We start from the raw sequence: 18,228 nt of genomic DNA, 5'->3' as shown, positions 1-18,228 counted from the left end.
CAGAAACCCTAAATTGGGGGATGGGGAAGGGGGGCAGATCAATGATGCTTTTCAGTAATTGAAGCTCAAGGTCACAAAGGTGGCTAGAAGCCTTGTCTCTCAAGCTTCTGCAGACTCAGGAAGCCCTTCCAGGAAACAAAGTTGGGACCCTGATAATTTAATAATTCTTCTAGGACCGGAATTTGTGAACTTTGGTTGAAATTCCTTATGAACTTCTTTGCCTTACTTATAAAGAGACAACTTTTTCTCTAGGCAATAGATGCGAACAGGATTTCTAAAGAAATGACTACAAATTTAGGCATTAATAAATGTTCTGATTCCCTCTAGGTCAGAATGTACAGGAAAAAATTACAGTAACTCTTGGCTTTTCTTGCCCAAGAACAAGGGTCATAATTTATTAGCATCTTCTTTCATAAGAAGAAAATCTCATTACATGACTGTACTAGGTGGTCTCAAAGAACTTTTGGTAATTTTTGCTTGCATTCCACAAAACACACTTATTTGAAAACAATTTCATAAGAATTAGATAAGATAATCTATGTAAAACATACGTGCCTGGCACAAAGGAGTCATTCATTAAATGTAACTTGAATTTGAATCTTATTACCAGGAAGTAAGATCAGTAATTTGAGAAGAGAGACAGCAAGGGTATGATGGTAGGAAGCATCAATTTCTTATGAAAGTCTTGCAGACATCTCCTGATGTGCCTTTTAAATAGATTTTCTAATGAGGTGTGCCATTTATCTACTGCTCTTGGAAATTAATTTCCCTGATTTTTTTTTCCTTGGCACTCAGCCCAGTTAAGCAGGTGCACTGTTTGTCAGTCTGAGTTTAGAGGTGTAAAATGATTCAGGAAAGACCCAAAGTCAATCAGATTGTATAAATTTAACATTTAATGGTTATGTAAATATGTATATTTGTATGTATGAGTATGTCTGTGTGTGTTTAGAGATATCCGTGTGACTGTGTATATATGAATATGTTATTACATTTCAGGAAACTTGGAAGACTGAGACACTAAATGCACCATTTTAGACTTTATCAGTTCTCATGTGTACTAAGTTTTCAAGAATGACATTTTGTGTGCTTCTTAGTCTGATTCAAGTCTTATCTCGCATCCCACATTTTCTGTTGAATGTCCCAGGACTGTTTGGTCTTCTTGGTCACTCCATCTAAAAGGATGCATTTCATTACACAATTCCAGTCTGCTGATAAATACCTCAAGGAAACAGAAGATTCATAGTTCAATGATTCCCAGAGCTTAATCAAGGTCATGAATTGAAGAAAAAGATAAATAAAAATTTATTTATTTTAAAGAAATATACTTCATTCTATTGTTGCTATATTTTTGGTCTTAAAATTCTCTTTTGAAATTATGATAATGACAGATATTGTTTCTGTCACTTTTTTTAAATGCCATTTTTTTTTTTTTTTTTTACAAAAGAAAATGTTGGCTACTATACTTTGGATCCCAGGTTTTTGCTGGTGATGGATTTCAAGGTCAAAAATATAAAAGTTTGATACGAATGGTCTATATCATTCATTTGAACTTTAGCAAATGAGACCCTATATTGGATTTATAAATTTATGCATATAGAGGGATACAATTATAAATCATGCCATATGTTAATATCTACTTTTTGATGGGCCAGCTGTTATATATCTTTCAGTGCTATGCTTAAATTTACTTCCTTAAAAAAACCTTTTCAGAACTTCGAATGTAAATGAAGTCAGTACCATAATTCATCATTATATTATTTGCTTTTCACACAGAGTAGTTACTCCAAATTGCATATATTTAATTAGGTGTGATTATTTTTTTTAATATTTTCACTGATCTGTTAGGTTTGTAAGGATAGCTTTTTCTATTTTACTTACTTGATTTTTTTCTAGAGCTTAGAAGTGTTTATACAGAATATGAGCTCAAAAACATTTGAATGTGTTGAGGTGAAAGAATAAATAAATAAGTAAATAAAGAAGAAGGTTGTAGTACTTTTTATACTCTGAATGCTGAGTAATGAGCATAGTATTTCTTTGTAATATATTAGTTTATGGTGATATTGATAGGGTTAGGATTCACATTTAAAATACTTTTTAAACTTCTGTCTCCATTGGACCATAAACATCTCAAAGGTAAAAATTGTCTTATTCATCTTAATATTCCTATTGCCCTGCTTATCGCCTGACAAATAGAATTTGTATGATCTAAACAGAAATTATTTGCCTAGCGTATATAACAGGCAAACAAACAAAAACGAATGAACAAAATACAAAAAAAATAAAAACAAAAGAACACATGAACTTCAAGAAAAGAACCAAAGTAGTTGCATGCAGGCTCTGAGGGCTAGAATCCTGGGTTAGAATCCTGACCTACCAATTAGTAGCTGTATAAACTTGGGGGAAATTATTTCTCTCTGCCTGAGTTTCACTCTTTTTAGGCAATAATATTATCTGTTTCATATGGTTCTGTGAGCACTGAATCAATTAATAGCATATAAAACACTTGGAATTTTGAACGGTACCTAGTAATTGTTAGATAAATTGTAGTTGGTATTATTTTAATTTATTCTTCATGACCTTAAGCATATTTTAATGTTTAAAGAAGATAAATAGGCATATTTCAGATGAATTGACTACAGGATTTCCAACTTTTAAATATGTGAATATACATAGATTCTACCAATTATACAATAGAAATCCATTGATTTAAGTATTCTATTTTATGTTGTGAAGATGTTCTAACCATTCTGAAATGTGTTATTATTATTATATGATAAGTAAGCACATAATTCATGGCACAATATTCTATATTTCATTATTTTATATATATTCTATATTTTAATGTGATTAAAAAAAGAACTTTAAAATCATTTTATCAGCTAATACTGAGCAATAGACTAGCTAAAAATATATATATAATACAGTCAAAAGTTTCCAAAACTAAACTTGATAAAACATGTTTAAACTTGATAAAACTTGACTTGATAAAACATATGTTTATGTAATAATTACTCAATATGTTAATTGCTGTATTAATCCCAAACCTAATAACTCTTCCACTGGTTTGTTAAGTTTATAATATAATAATCCAAGTAAGTCATCCAGTGGAGTATATATTTTGACTTTCTTATGCTACAAGGAAATTAATTTCATTGACTATTAGCTTGGAAACAAATCTATGGAAATCTTCAAATCTATAGAAAAAAATGCTTTCCTATTCCTTATTATATGTGTAGCATTGGAATTCTGTTTTTAGTTAAGATATATCTTTTTTAAGAAGATGAAAGCAAATTAATTTTTCAATTAATATAATATCCACACTATGCTTATTAATAAAAATATAATATGATTCTCCAGTTTTTATACATTTACTTGACTTGGGTGAAAGAAGCCAAAAGTTGCTTGTGATTCTGTTTCGAAATATGAAATGTCCTTTATTTGACACAGGTCTAGCTCTAGTTAGCTGGAAATATTCCAGGCTTCAACATCTGCAACACAGTTTTGCCAGGGAAAAATTAATTGATTGAGGTCATATTGAAAGAGAAAGGTGAAGTGTACATTTACTTGCATTCAATAAAGTTCCTTATTGCCTCAAAATGTAACGGTTGAGAAATAGCAAAGAGCAACTTAGAAACGTTATCATTAAATATTGAAATAGCCAATGTAATTTTCACTAAAGATGCTTGTGTTTTATTTTATTAGGGTTCTACACACAAGGGCACATTTCTAAAATACTAAAGTTAGTTAATAGTAAGGATGGGTATGAGAAAATTTCAGTTGAGAAAATTAAAAAGCAGAAGAAAGTGCCCATGCCTCAGATATTGAGTGGCAAGGACTGGAGCTACACTTTGACTATTTAAATGTAGATTAGAAAAGTAACAGTCATTTCCTTGTCCTGTCAATAAAACAGTTAGCTCATCAAAAGTGCTTTTAAATCAGGATTCTAGTTTTTCTTTGGTTTAAAAGCATCTAAATATCCAACATCTGGAACTATTTCATTTTTTCAAAATTGTAAATCAAATGGGTTTTATCTTTTAGAAACTGATGTACTTCAAGAGCTTTGTATTCATCCTCTATTTTTATTTTTTACATGATTCTCACTAAACGGAGAAGAAGGTCTGATCATTGTAATCTAATATGGTTAGTATTCAGAGATCAGGAGAGAAGGAGAAAGAGAGAAAGAGGAAATAACAGTGATTTGGGAAAATATATTTATCTCAGATGTTAAAAGATAAACTTAGGCATATTAAAATGTTTGAATTTATTTGAGCAAAAAAGCAATGAATCAGGCAGCACCAAACCAGAAAAGTTCCACCAACAGGAGTTGGGTGTGTTCGTGATTAGTTGTTCTTAGGTTTTGATTTCTTAATCTTGAGGAATTTACATACTTAGAATTTGGTTATTAGGCTGCTAAGGTAGTTGAACCACCTCAGTCTAATGGCCTTGTATAAATAATATAACAAGGAATACAAGTTTTTGCTTCAGGAAAACTTGGCTGTTTATTTTATTTATTTTTTCTCTTTTAGACGAGACAACGCTTAGTTGACCTCACAGATTTCAGGGACCTTATTTTTTACACCTATAGCACCTGGTCTTCCTAGGTGGTCTCCCATCCAAGTACAAACCAGACGCAACCCTCCTTAGCTCCCGAGATCAGACGGGATCTACCGCCATGCCGTAGACGGACTTGGCATTCAAAAACAGCTCGTTACTCTTAAGAAAATGTGTGTGTCTGAATGTGTATGAGGGGAAAATGCCTCATGAAAGCATGTTTTCAATATTGCTAGATTTAAATGTCATATTCTGCCTTCGAAATCTGTATTTTCAAATACAGATGTGTCTTCAAAATCTCTATATCATCCTTTCTTTCAACATGCTTATGTGTTTTTTGACTAGGAAAAACAAATGCATTTCCTTCACCTCTCTATTTTCCTACTTAGCTATAACTCTTTTTATGTCTGTCCCTCTAGCCGAGCCCCTCTACTCAAATATGATCTGATATAGTTCTATTACTCTGCTGAAATGTCTCAAGTACACATGTGAGTTCTGAATGAACGAATCCAGTGCACATGCGACATCTTCATTTTGATTAAATATTACAGCATTAGAACCGTCGAATGCCATTTTTTAAAACCGTATTTTCTTAAGATTTATAACTCCTTTGGTACCATCAGCTTCTTCTCCTTTTAGACACTATCGCCTTGTTCCATTGTTTTACTGCAATAACTGCATGGCCGAAACAAGTGATGAGCAGTGGCTGTCATATTTAGCCTGCTTATCTTTATTATTTGGCTCTCAAACTAAAAACAGGATCAATCTTTCTTTAAAATGGCCAGATAGTAAGATTAGAGGCTAAAAGCAGTGACAAAGTTCTAAACAATTAAAGCATGTAAGTTAAGTTTAAAAAAAAAAAAAAAATGCAGTCTTCCCACCATGAGAATCATTATTTTTATTTTAAAGGGAAAATTTAGTTCATAAATATTTTTTTCATTGGTTTATGCAGTTTTATTGAAGAAAAATAAATCAATTACTAGCAGATCTATTAGTTGATCACTCACCCATTGACAACTTGCATCATTTATTCAGTGCTGTATTAAACAGTGTATTGGAAGATAGATTAACCAAATGCTGTAAGTCTCGTAAGCATTTTTATTTTCCCCTTAATTGACCTACTTGCTAAGATGTTTCTTTCCAACTAACCTTAACACTTAATGACTTCCTAGTCACATCTTTAACTCCAATTTCTCTCTAATTTTTCTAATTCCATAAGGATGTTCAGTTGGAACATTAAATTTAAAATCCTTAACTGAGGTAGTTATGTTTCTTTCCAGGCCTGCCTCCTAGATTTCAAATCCCATTCATTTTCCAGTTTCTTAAGTCAGAAGCCTAGGACTCCTCATGAGATTCCTCTTTCTCCACTATCCATGAATGTTCAGTGGTCAAAAAGAACTCATTCTACTTTTTACACATCTCTGGATTCTGTTCTGTACTCTGTAACTTATTTCCAGAACTCCTGCTTTAGTTTCCCCAAGACTGTTATAGTAGCACATATTTTATTTTTGCCTATAATCTTGCCTCTGCCTCTTTTCTCATTCTGAGGCCAATTACTGTAAATTGCAAATCTCATTTTATTATTCCCCTATTTAAAATTTTAGATGTGTTCCCTTCAATACAAATATGTATATGAAATAAATATATGAAAGAATAAATCAAAATCTTACAAAATTAGATAACCATAAAGAGAAGAAGAGAACAGTATAGTAAGAGACTAAAGCAACAAAATTTTTCTTTTATGTGCTCTTATAAAGTTTTGACTTAGAGACCTTTGTAAATGTTTTTATTTAATGATTAAAAAATTAAAATAGGAAAACAAAAGAGATCATTAAAATTTGAAAACATACAGAAACAAATGAACCTAACTCTGTATTATACTACAGGTACAACCAGAGAAAATAATTATTTCAAATAACTTTAAAATAGACCATTCTGACTCTCTGTCCTTAGTGTGGTACAGTTCAAGAGCACAAAGAAAATGTGAAAAGAGTTTTAAAACTCTATCACTGCTTTTTTTGTTAATGGTAATATTGGCGTCATTTTATTTGAAATTGTTTATAAGTATGCAGTGGAAAAAACAATATAATTGAGAAGTAAGATGTTCAACAAAAGAGAAAAGGGATGTGAGTATAAAAGCAAAGAATTTGAGAGAAAATTCTGTATTCTTACATTTTAATTCGATTGTTAATAATTCTAAAACTTTTTAAAATTTTGGATGTTCAAAAGGTTTAGAAACAGTAACAATCAAATGCAATGAGTATCCCTATTGAGTAAATTTTGGTCTCAACATATTATTTCCCAGTAAAAGGAACTGGCATTTCTTTAAGAAGTAACAATCCACATTTAGCACAAGAAAGATAGAAAATTTACTATGGGCATTTTTTGTGCCTCAAGCAAGACAATATCAAATAAATCATTATGGAATAGACATGAATACTGAAGTATCAATGGATCTGAGATTAAGAATTTAAGTATCTAGGATCTGCTTTAAAATATTTAGCAAATTAGAGAAAGGAAAAGATAAATGTAGAGAAAGGAGAAAGATAACAGATTGACAGAATGTTGATAATTATTAAAGCTAAATTCAGTGGATTTGTATTGTCATCTTGGCTGAGATAAAACTACATTTTCTAGAATTTCCCCTTCTGCACAGTTCTGGAGTTGTGTTAGCCAGAGGAATCATTGTGTGTGAGATTTGGAAGGCAGAAGGTAAGCAGAGCCATGAAGGTCATTGCAGGGGACCAGGCGTAGTGTGTATGCATGTTGTCACTGATCTCTTGCCTCACCTTGTTGGCATGGGGCCACAGTTGTCCCTGTAGCAACTCCAGTTTCTGCTAGATCCTTCCTTGACTTTTTCTACTCCTGGCCAACACATATTTAGCTCCATGTTAAAGGTGACTGCTTCCTCTTTTTTGAAGAGAGGTTCGGAGGTCATAGGATTGTTGCAGGTTCTAGATTGTTCCCATGAATTTCAGTCCATCCTTTGCTGGCTCCAGATTCCCTTGATCTCTGTACCTTATGACCATCTTTTCTTCCCAAGTGCCTCTTCTGCCTTCATACCCCAGCACCACATGTGTAAATAAAAATCTCTCATAATGAGGTGAATATTAAAAGTACCATGGGAATAGCCTGAATTCAGCTTTCATCTCATTATGTTCTGAGGAGTGTTCATTGAGATTAAGGATAACAGATTCTGGGAAATTTCATCCTCTGTATATGGTCTCTACGTCAAAAATCTAGGAGAAGGAAAATCTATTGAGACACTTGGTTCTGAAGTTAAATCATTTATGTAATTCAGGGCAGGTGGTTATATACAACTTTTTAAATGTCCTACTTTTAGAATATAGCATCTATTATTGAATAAGGAAATATGATGGTACTAATTTATTTGTAAAAGAAGGCATTTAAATATATCAAAATGAGATTTCATCATATTCTTTTTTTATAGAAGCTTCTGACATATTGCTCCATAACTTAATTACCAGGTCTTAAATGAACTAATATTTGTATTTCTTGCTAAATCTGTGTTAATTAAACAAATACAAAAACTTATTTAAACTTACATAGTCATTTTCAAAGAATTTCTACAACATAGCTTGAATTCCACATTTCTGTCCATGTGAGTATCCTTGAAATATTATTTACTATAAACAAAGTTATCCAATACAAAGCACACAATAAAACCATTGAGTTTAATATTCACTGGTCTCCACCTCTCCATTTTATTATTATTTTTTCTTTTTCTCCTCCCCAATCCTTATCAGTTGGCTAGGGCCACTTCATTTAACCCTTTAGTGTAATCATTTTAAAAAAAGCTACTACAAGTTGATTTTAAGAGAGGATATTAGAAAACGAGCCTCTTTTATAATATTTATTGGTTGAAAAATCTACTTTAGCCACAAATTATCGCTATTCTCTTCAATAAAATAGGCACCAAAATATCAAGTATTTCCTCTGGATTTGAAACAATTTTACATAAAATATAGTTATCTTCCATGAGGTTTTCAAAAGAAAATAATGGGAATATGTGTAATTCCAGTTGATATGCCCTTCACAAAATTCTATTGACAGGATATATTTAACCCTTAGGGGTTAAATATAAATATAGTGCCATAATCAAACATTTCTTGAATTCCTGACTTGTTTGGATGTGCTACTTTCTCATTCTCTTATGCTGGCTTTACCTTCAGTTTGAAATAAATAAAGAATAAGGAACAGTAAATTCGTGAGGAAAAGAAGACATTTGACTATCAGAGACTGAAAGCCCTTCCTCTGTGATGATAAAATTAAAGATGGCAGTTCTGACTTCATTGAATTCAACCAAGTGTGCCCAAGGGAAATGATCCAATCCATGAGAAATAGTTTGGAAGTTACTTCAGACTGGACCTGAAAAGTATTAAAGTACAATGTTTTGAGTAAACATCACTTTGATGAAGATGTTTATAGTAAATAAAAGGGCACATATTTTTGTTTGTGCCTAGTATCGTCAAAACAGGAAACTCGAGGCCTGGAAGACTCAAGGATTACTTAGTTCACTGTGACTGCTTTTTATTCAAAAGTGCTTTGGTTAAAAATAAATTAAATTAAATTGACCTTATATCCTTAAGAAATAGTTGACTGTTATAAAGAATGCCAAACCTCAAATTTAAACTGTTTAATAAGAATTTGCACTCTCAGCTGTATTTCTGAGTTTAAGAAACCTATTAACATGGTGGTGAGAACCATTGCTTCCTGCACATACTGGCATAGCATGTAGATAATTTTCATCTTTTTATCTTGTTTTTCCTACCTGTGTTTCCCTTCCTCCCATCCTGAGGGGTGGCATGGGGATGAGAAAACACGTCGGAAGCTCTGTTTGGCACTGGTAAAATTCTAGAGAATTCTGTTCACCTTGAACAAAGACTAAGTAATTTCACAGTACTTATCATGTAACTGAGAGCATATTAAATAATGTATAATTTGGTAATAGTTTTCTTAACTGGATCAAAATTTTACCAACAAAAGCAAAAGTATCCAAAACTTTTCTGCAACAAAAGGAAGAAACTAGTCATTTAAAATTATAATTTCTTTAGGTGTGGAAAATTACCTCTATATATTTTAAACCAACATTCCTCACATATCAAAATTAGAAACACCTAGATATCAAGCCCATAAATGACAGCACCGTGTTAGTTATATTACACTTAAGATAAGATATTGCATACAATAAGTGCTAAATAATTGTCTTGAAAGAAGAACCTCTATTTTTTAGTCAACCTCATATTGAGTACTACTATGTGCAAGGTGTACACACCAACATACATTTGAGTTGAATTTTTCCTAATTTAGGTATCATTTGTAACACATTTAAAATTCCTTGCTTTGTTTAGATCTGAATATGTGCGAATATTTTCTGGGCAACAGGGGACAAGTACTAGTTATTTCATGAGTCTTAATAAAAGCATTGTTTGGATTTTACAGACCCTGTTAAGCTTTCCCGTGAGGACATAATGACTAAGCGATAGTAGTTTAATATTTACAGTGCTCACATTTATGGAGCACTACCATATGTTTGAGTTAAGTGATTCTGCAAACTGAATTAATAATTACCTAACATTTACTAGCTCCTTTACTGTGCATTAGGTGCTTTACACCAAGGAGTTTATTTACAATGAGTTTGAGTGAAGCTCAATGAGTACCATCCAGTACAGGGACTGATTCATGAGCATAAGGATCAGAATATGACTGGGACCCTTGTTCTCCTGCCATCTCATGGAGTGACTCAGACAAATGCAGACGGGCAGCTCTAGAGACTCCACCTCTTAGTTGTTCTTTCATTTGATAAAGAATGCATGAAGGAAGCCTTATAGCTTTTGGTATTATTTGGGAATGGATACCAAGCAGTCAGAATTTAAGAGCCAAATTCCCAAGGGGATACTAGAAATGGCAGTTGTACAGCATTTGGAGACCTTGAGAGAAGGTGACATCATATACAGAGCTTGCTGCTGAGGGGTGGGGAAGCTGCTGGTCCCAGCTAGCAAACTGGGAAGAGCCTCTGGGTCATTCAAGATTCAAAGACAGTCTTGTTCGTTTCTCCACGTTGACACTTTCAATTATCAAACACTATATTATGTGATTTGAATCTATTATCTCATGTAATACTCATAACAACCTTAAGTATTAAGTATTATTATTCCTGTTGTCATTTTACAATTCAGCAAACTGGAGCACAGAGTACTCTGGGTCTTCTTTTCCCACTATATAACACAGTTTGTCAGAATTAGGTATATTATAAATTGAAGTGTGAAAAGGTTGAATATAAGAATAACTGGCATGAGGAGTTGAGGTCTTGATTTAGAACTTTGGGAAAGCGGAGGCATCAATAAATTTTATAGACATTGCAAAGTTAATTTTCTGAACACCACACAGCTATTAGGTGGGGAGCGGGGAGACACCAAGACTAGAGTGAGGTGAGTGAAGAACTTGGGTGCAAAATTTAAGAGGGTTCTAAAAAACTCAATGGTTAAGATAAATATTTTTAAACAATATTTAAAAATTCAAAATAAATGCAAAAAAATCTGTGATGAACAAAATGTCAAAATTTTTAAAGCACACGGGATCAGTCTTACTGATTTTTCCTTTTGTCTCTGTCTCTGATAAGATTTGGCATGAGGTGAGAGGCATTAACTTTAATGCTACCTGTCTAAGCTGAGAGCATCATGCTGATGTTTCTCAGAATATGAAAGATAAAAAAACAGTCTTAAAGAATGTAAGACTGATAGTCAAAGTGAAACCATTTTTGGAGGAAAGCAGAAAAGGTGACTAATTTCTCTTGTATCTTTAGAAACACGTATCTGTATAGTTTGGCTGCAAAGACGGAGCACAAAAAAATCTTATTTAACCTTAAACTTTTTCTTGTTTCTCTTGGTATTCTTTTATGAGTGCCAAGAATCCAATTACTGATCATAAGGGGCCTAAAACAATTTCCCCTGCATCTAGTGACACATATTTTCATAAGAAATATAAGAGACAATTATGAGTGACTTCAACACAAAGAAACATTTCTTATCTCATATAACAGAAGCACTGGAAGTAGGGTGATTATTCCAAGATATCATAATCCAATGCCTCAGCAATGTCATGGACTCAAGTTCTTTCATTTTTAACCTTTGCCTTCCTCAGTGAGTCAGCTACCATTCTCATGGTTATAAGGTAACCATAGTAGCTCCAGGATCTCTGATACCACGCAGAAAACTTCTTGTTCCCCCTTTTAACAGCAAGAAAACCACTCCCAGAATATCTCATCCAAGATTTTACTCTAGAATCAATTGTGAATTCACTTTTTTGTTTGTTTGTTTGACAGCACTATAGCACAATACTTAAGAGACATGGGCTGGAAGGTACAAAATCAGGCTCCATCACTTACTAGCTATGTAATCTTAGGCATCTTATTTAAGTTTGCTGTGCCTTAGTCTTCTTATATTTAAAATAGAGATAACATTATATAACTACCACATTAGGTTATTGAAAGGAAAAAGTGAGTTAACATATGTAAAGTTCTTAGAATAGTATCCAGAAGGCAATATACACTCTATAACTATTAGCTACTATTATTTTTATGATGATACTTATTGTAATGTATGTAATTTAAGTCATGGAAATGTGGGAAGTAAGAAAGTACAATTACTTGAGTATAACTTTAAAAAGAAGATACTAAAAGGTTTAGTTGCATGGTAAAATATTATTCCCATTGATATAATTTGGATATGATGTCTGAGAAAAGGAATGAGAATCAAGATATATTTATATAATCTATATTACTATATATCTATCTTTTCAAAGTTGTTGTCTACATGGCTGAAAATCAGAAGCAGGTCTCAAGCCAGCAACATTAACTTCATGGAAATAATCTTATTTGACTATTTTAGAATGAACCAAGCAATATACATTTAAGCATATATAGTGCATTTAAGCATACGGATAATTAAACTATCTATTTTGTTGGATTTTATTGTTATGTTTCTCAGTGAACACTTAGAAAGAAGGGGAATGGGTAAGTGATCTCAATCTATTTATGTCATAAAAACCCCATTTGCAGTATTTTTTCCATTAGATACAAAATATACTAGTGTCAAAAATGTCTTTAATGATGACTGTACAATTCAGTTCCTTACACATAATTCTTTTAAAATTTTCAATTGCAATTATAAAATTCCATTTTGTTTTCTTTTCTAAGGTTTAATTTAATCATTCAAACTACCATATCTTTCTGACATGAAACTCTCCAGAATGCAGTAAAATAAAGTCCTAAATGTAAAGTTACAATGTCATGGAATATGGAGATAGGTTTCCCTGAGACCAGCATTTTGTATCTGGTCATCTTTGGATAGACTGTGAATCTCCTGAGATAAACATAAAATTAAGAATTTTCCCCAGGAACCTCCTCTCATATTATTTTCCCCATCTCTATGGGATCTTACCCATCAGCATAAAAATGGAATGTCTTTCCCAATGTAACAGTGTCAGCAACAGAAAACCTACTATTATTCTAATCCTTCTTCAACAATTGTCCAATCTCTCATTTACCTTACAGTAAAATATACTGTCTCTAAATCCTTCCCATTTATTCTTGAATGCATTCCACTGAAACTGCCCTTTGAAGATTACCAATGACATCCTCATCATTAAATCTAAAGGTCTATTCTCATTTTATCAATTACATTTGTCAGTTGATCATTCTATCCTTCTCAAAACAATTTCCTCACTTGATATCAAGTACATTACACTCCTTTTTTCTGTCTCTGTCTGTCTCTCTCTTCTCTCTTCCTATTTTTATCTTTATTTCTACTTCTCTCTCATCTCTCTCAGAATCCATTGCTGGTTCCTCCCCATCTCTCTGACTTATTCCTATCTTCTAAATGTTGGAGTGTTCCTGAATCCCCCTCCTTTCTGATCACATTCGGTGACAAGGCTTTGAATACTTCTGTCATCTGTTGAACTCCCAAGTTTCTATCTCCAGTGAGGACTTCTCTTTTGTAAGTCATATTAAGCTATACAAATGTCTATATCCCTACATAGGTTTATAAAAGGCAACTCAAGTTTGACAAGTCTAAAACTCAGTTACTTATATACTCCCCCCTAAAAAACCCTGCTTTTCACTAGTCCTTCCCATTTCAATAAATGGCATCGCTATCATTACATTTTCTCATACCAAAAACCTTGAAGTTAACTGGTACTCATCTCTTTCTCTACATCTTATAGCCAAACTGTAAGTTTCTATTCTTAATTCTATCTTTTAAATACATTGAGAATCTGACTACATCTCATTACAGACACTTAAAATCCTGAGAGAAATTACTGTAATATTTCTTCTGGATTATTTCATTTGGCTCCTTTCTGATCTCTCTGTTTCCAACCTGGCATTCTTTCAATCCTCAGCACAGCAAATGCCATTACATAATTCAAATCACTTCATTCCTCTGCTCAAACTTTCCAATGACTTCCTATCACGATTAGAGTAAAAGCCTAATTTTGGAGTACTTAACCTTTAGATAATATAGTATGTTGGTATAATTCTAGTCTCAAGATATCAAAGGGAGAAGAATCTTAGAAAAGCTAAAATAGTTTTTAAAATTAAGGAAAACATAAATCTAAAATTTAATTATAGATTAATGAAAAATCAGGTGCAATTTATACCATATTTATAGATGGATAACCTCTTCAATCAGATCTTAAAGTCTATACTTACTCTTCAGAGAAATTTTCATGTAATTTGAATGAGAAGAACAACATTTTGGAAATCCCTAATATGTCTAATTGCTTACATTTTTAATATCTAATCTCTCATTCTGCAAGCAGTTTTTACCTCCTAGGAAATAAAAAAAGGGAAGATTTATAGATTTTATTATTTTTTAAAATTTTATCCATTAAATTTACTAAAAGTTCAACTACTTTTTGTTTTTAGATACTAGGATGTCTAACAAAGATAAACCAATTGAATCTGGCTGGAATTTGATATGATCACCACCTTTACAATTCCAGAATTTTCCTGATGTATCTCAAATGATAATAAATGGACTTGTCACTTTTACTTTAGTCACTATTTAAGACAACTTGGAACTTACTGTTCACCTGAAAATTTACATAGCCATCTTCTCCATGATGCTTTCCAGTACAATATGGGCCAATCGTAATTTCTTCTGTTCCTGACCATCCAAACTTAGATTTTATATTGCAATTTGGATAGCATAAGTATACATTATTTTAATTTATTTCTGATTTTCCCATATTAAACTCTTATTTAAATTATAAACTCCTCAAGGGCAACTTCATTCTTGATTATCCCACAATGTTTGGACACAGTTACCCAATAATTTTTCTTTTTAATTGAATACATTTCCATACTATAACAAAATTTAGTTTCTCTTTATTAGCAAAAAGAACTCTAGCCAAGAGATATTTAAATTCACAAAATAGGTATATTCATTTAGTCAAAAGAACAAATCAGAAAAAGTAACTTTTCTTAGTTTCTTTGGAAATGATTATAAAAGTTTATTTTTTTAAATTACTTTTAGCAAGCTCGATTTCCAAAATTGGTTCAGATCCTATAAAATTTGTACATCATGCTGTGGAGGAAACAACGGACTGGGTCTACGGCTTCTTTTCTTTGTTGTCTGACATCATCTCATCTGATGAAGAAGATGACGACGATGGGGACGAGGATACTGATAAAGGTACAAAGAGCCTCAAGATATATCTAGCTGCTAGGGCCAATGTTAGATATGCATTACAGTAGTTTGCTTAAGTTTAAGCACAACTGAATATTTGGGTCAGGCTAAAACAAAATAAATACACTTCTAAGTGCTAATAGTGTAGGATGCCAAACTCAGTAAATTGGCCTCATTTACCTTTCATCTTATAGCTTATCTGCCCTTGTGGCAAAGATGTCGAAATTAAATGATACCGTTAGAGTAGCATTATAGTAGAGTGTCTTAATAAGTACTGCTATTACGTACTTATTACTTAATAAATAATAAGTATATTTCTTCAGAGAAAAATAGTAGCTATTTTTCTCGTTATTCTTAGAAAGACTGAAATAACACCAGCAAAACTAAATATACATATAAATGTTTTATACACATAAGTCATATTAGTCAAATAGTAGAAAGCAATTCTACTAAAATTACAATCAAAAGTAAATTTATTGAACCAAATGGAGGTGTAGAATGGAGGGACACATTCTAAATGTAACAAAAATTATGCATCTAACATATGTACCCTCTCATATATATTAATAAATGAAAGAAAATAAATTCAAACCACACATAAACTACTACTAAGTAGATGTGAAAAGAACAAAGCATTTTGATTCTATCTTTTAGATGAGATTTTTTAAGGTCAGTCTTGGTCATCAGATATCATGTATTCAACCTTGACCACCAGAAAAGCTCATTATTTTAGCCATTTCTATGACTTTGTCTGAATTTGTATTTGTTTGGCCCCAGTGAAAGGTCAAGATGAACTGAAATGAAAGTGATATATGAACTATAATGTGTAATTTGGATCACTGCCACAATTTTATTGAACTCATAAAAGTAAAACTATTTCAAATAAATATACATAAACAAAGTTTATACTTAAAAACTGGAATTTGGGAGCAAAGTTAATATAAGGACTATTATCATCAAAACTAATAAATTAAAAAAAATGAACAAAAATGGGGAAATAAAGAAACAATATTATGCTATGTTAAATGTTTTTCTAATTTACTGTTTTTGTCTTGGTCTAGGAGAAATAGAAGAGCCTCCTTTGAAAAAAAAAGGTTGGTGTTTTTTCACCTTTGGAAAAAAAAATTTCTCTTATGGTAATGTTAAATTATTTAATTGATAATTTCTTCAGTAGATGTGAGAATCCATCCACACACAGATCAATGTAAGTTGAATTTGTGGGAATGAAGGGTGATTTCTGTAGCCTTGGAAATGGCTCAAGAAGATGATGTCCTTGACCTTTAGTCTTACCATGGCCAGATTTATTGATTTAAAGTTTTTCTTCTTTTTCTTCTTATTTTATCTTCTGTATTATTATTATTTTTTTTATTTTTAGGTAACAACTATGGGAAAAGGTGGCTGAGATAGGGTGGAAAATGATAACTCTGGACAGATAGTGTATCTAGTCAGTATGTATCACATACCATCCTGAAGGATTTAAGTTATGTGAGTGTGCTAGGATGTAGTATAGAGGGATTCTTTGCAAGAATAGCTAAGGTCTCAGTGACTGAATGCGATGGTGACAAATCCAAAAGATAGGAGAAGTAAGACTAGGAAAAGGGATATAGATATGGGGCAAGAGCCTCAGAGGGACAGCAGTTTTTACAGGAAAGAGTAGGAATTATGACTGGAAGCATTGATAGGGAGCAAGGGATACTATTCTGAGGTGCATTTAGTGTGCTTGAGAAAATAAGACGGACTTGCTATAATTGGAATGTTTTAATTATTGCTGCACATGTTTAGCAGCAGACTCTTGGGAATATCTCCACTGGAGGAGAACTTGCTGGCTTCTGTTGCTATGTTTCCAGAACTACGTACATGCAAACAATAGGATCCAAATTTGGAGCTTGAGCCTTGCCTGAGCTTATAATGATCACCTCACTATCTGGGGTAAAATCCATTTAGCATATGCTAATTTGGAAAATATGAATCTGTAAATTGTCCAACAAAGGAGAGCTAAACCAGTGAAACCCAAGTGTGACTAAGCCATCCATAAATGAAAGTGTTTATAAAGCTATTGAGAGGAGAAAAGACAAGTTTCCAGACTCACAAAGCCATGAGGAGAACCCAAGAATGCAATACATACTTCAGCCATCAAATTCAAGTTTAGAGATTCTAGATTAGTTTGTTGACTTCTTGAGGTCAGAAATGGTCTTTTTATATCTGATTTCCAATGGGTAGCACCTAGAATATAGCTAATGTTTAAGCTAATTAGTTACTAGTCATTATCTGGAAATAACAGCTTGTGAATATGTCTATTCCAATTGGAAATGAAAGAGGGAAAAAGAAATAATGATTTTTTTTTACTTACACTTATAAACTTAATTCTATAAGAATATCATATTCTCCATAAATCAAAATCTAGCCTTTAATAAAGAATCTGTTCTTTTGATTTGAATTTCCCAGTGGGATTATTTTAAAATTAAGTTTTATGTAATGATAACACAAATTGCAAATCCACACAAAGCTGTTTAATTATTGTTTCTTAAATTATTGCCTTGATTCATCAAATCAAAAGAACTATTAAATAGTATAGAATTCTTTAAAAATTGTCAGCAATGCTCATTAGTTAAAATACTTTAAGGGCTATGTATTATTTTAATTTATAAGTTTTCTTTTGTAGAGTCATGTAGGCAATGAGAGTTTTAAAGCAATATGTAATATTTTATAAAATATTTCTAATACATACAATACTTTAAAAGCATATTTTAATATTATTATTAGGGAAGAGATACTATCAGCTTCTTCCTATTTTATGATGAATTATTTTCTACATTTCCATATTGAAAAATTGTGGTTTAAGAAGTATTTTTTGTAATCTAGAATAATAGTTGTTAAAAACATTTGATTTGTTTTTCAAATCTTTGTTTCCAGCAAAATCAAAGGTAGTGTTACTCAATTACTGAGTTGAGAAATTATTCAGAATAAA

General features: G+C 32.1%; 1 protein-coding gene across 4 annotated transcripts in view; it reads left to right on the top strand.

Annotated features, from left to right (window-relative positions):
• The window catches only part of TRDN (triadin), a 226,506-nt gene that overhangs the window by 49,954 nt on the left and 158,324 nt on the right, over nucleotides 1–18,228 (top strand). For all 4 annotated transcript variants that reach the window (XM_039854431.1, XM_039854433.1, XM_039854432.1 and 1 more), the window contains 2 exons: nucleotides 15,108–15,266; nucleotides 16,322–16,354. In XM_039854431.1, the coding sequence (XP_039710365.1) occupies nucleotides 15,108–15,266; nucleotides 16,322–16,354 (192 nt within the window). The remainder of the gene's footprint in view (nucleotides 1–15,107; nucleotides 15,267–16,321; nucleotides 16,355–18,228) is intronic.

This window comes from Pteropus medius, unplaced genomic scaffold, assembly GCF_902729225.1.
Source record: "Pteropus medius unplaced genomic scaffold, Ma_sr-lr_union100, whole genome shotgun sequence".
NCBI lineage: Eukaryota > Metazoa > Chordata > Mammalia > Chiroptera > Pteropodidae > Pteropus > Pteropus medius.
The sequence above is the reverse complement of the archived record's forward strand: the minus strand, read 5'-3'. Positions and strand labels throughout refer to the sequence as shown.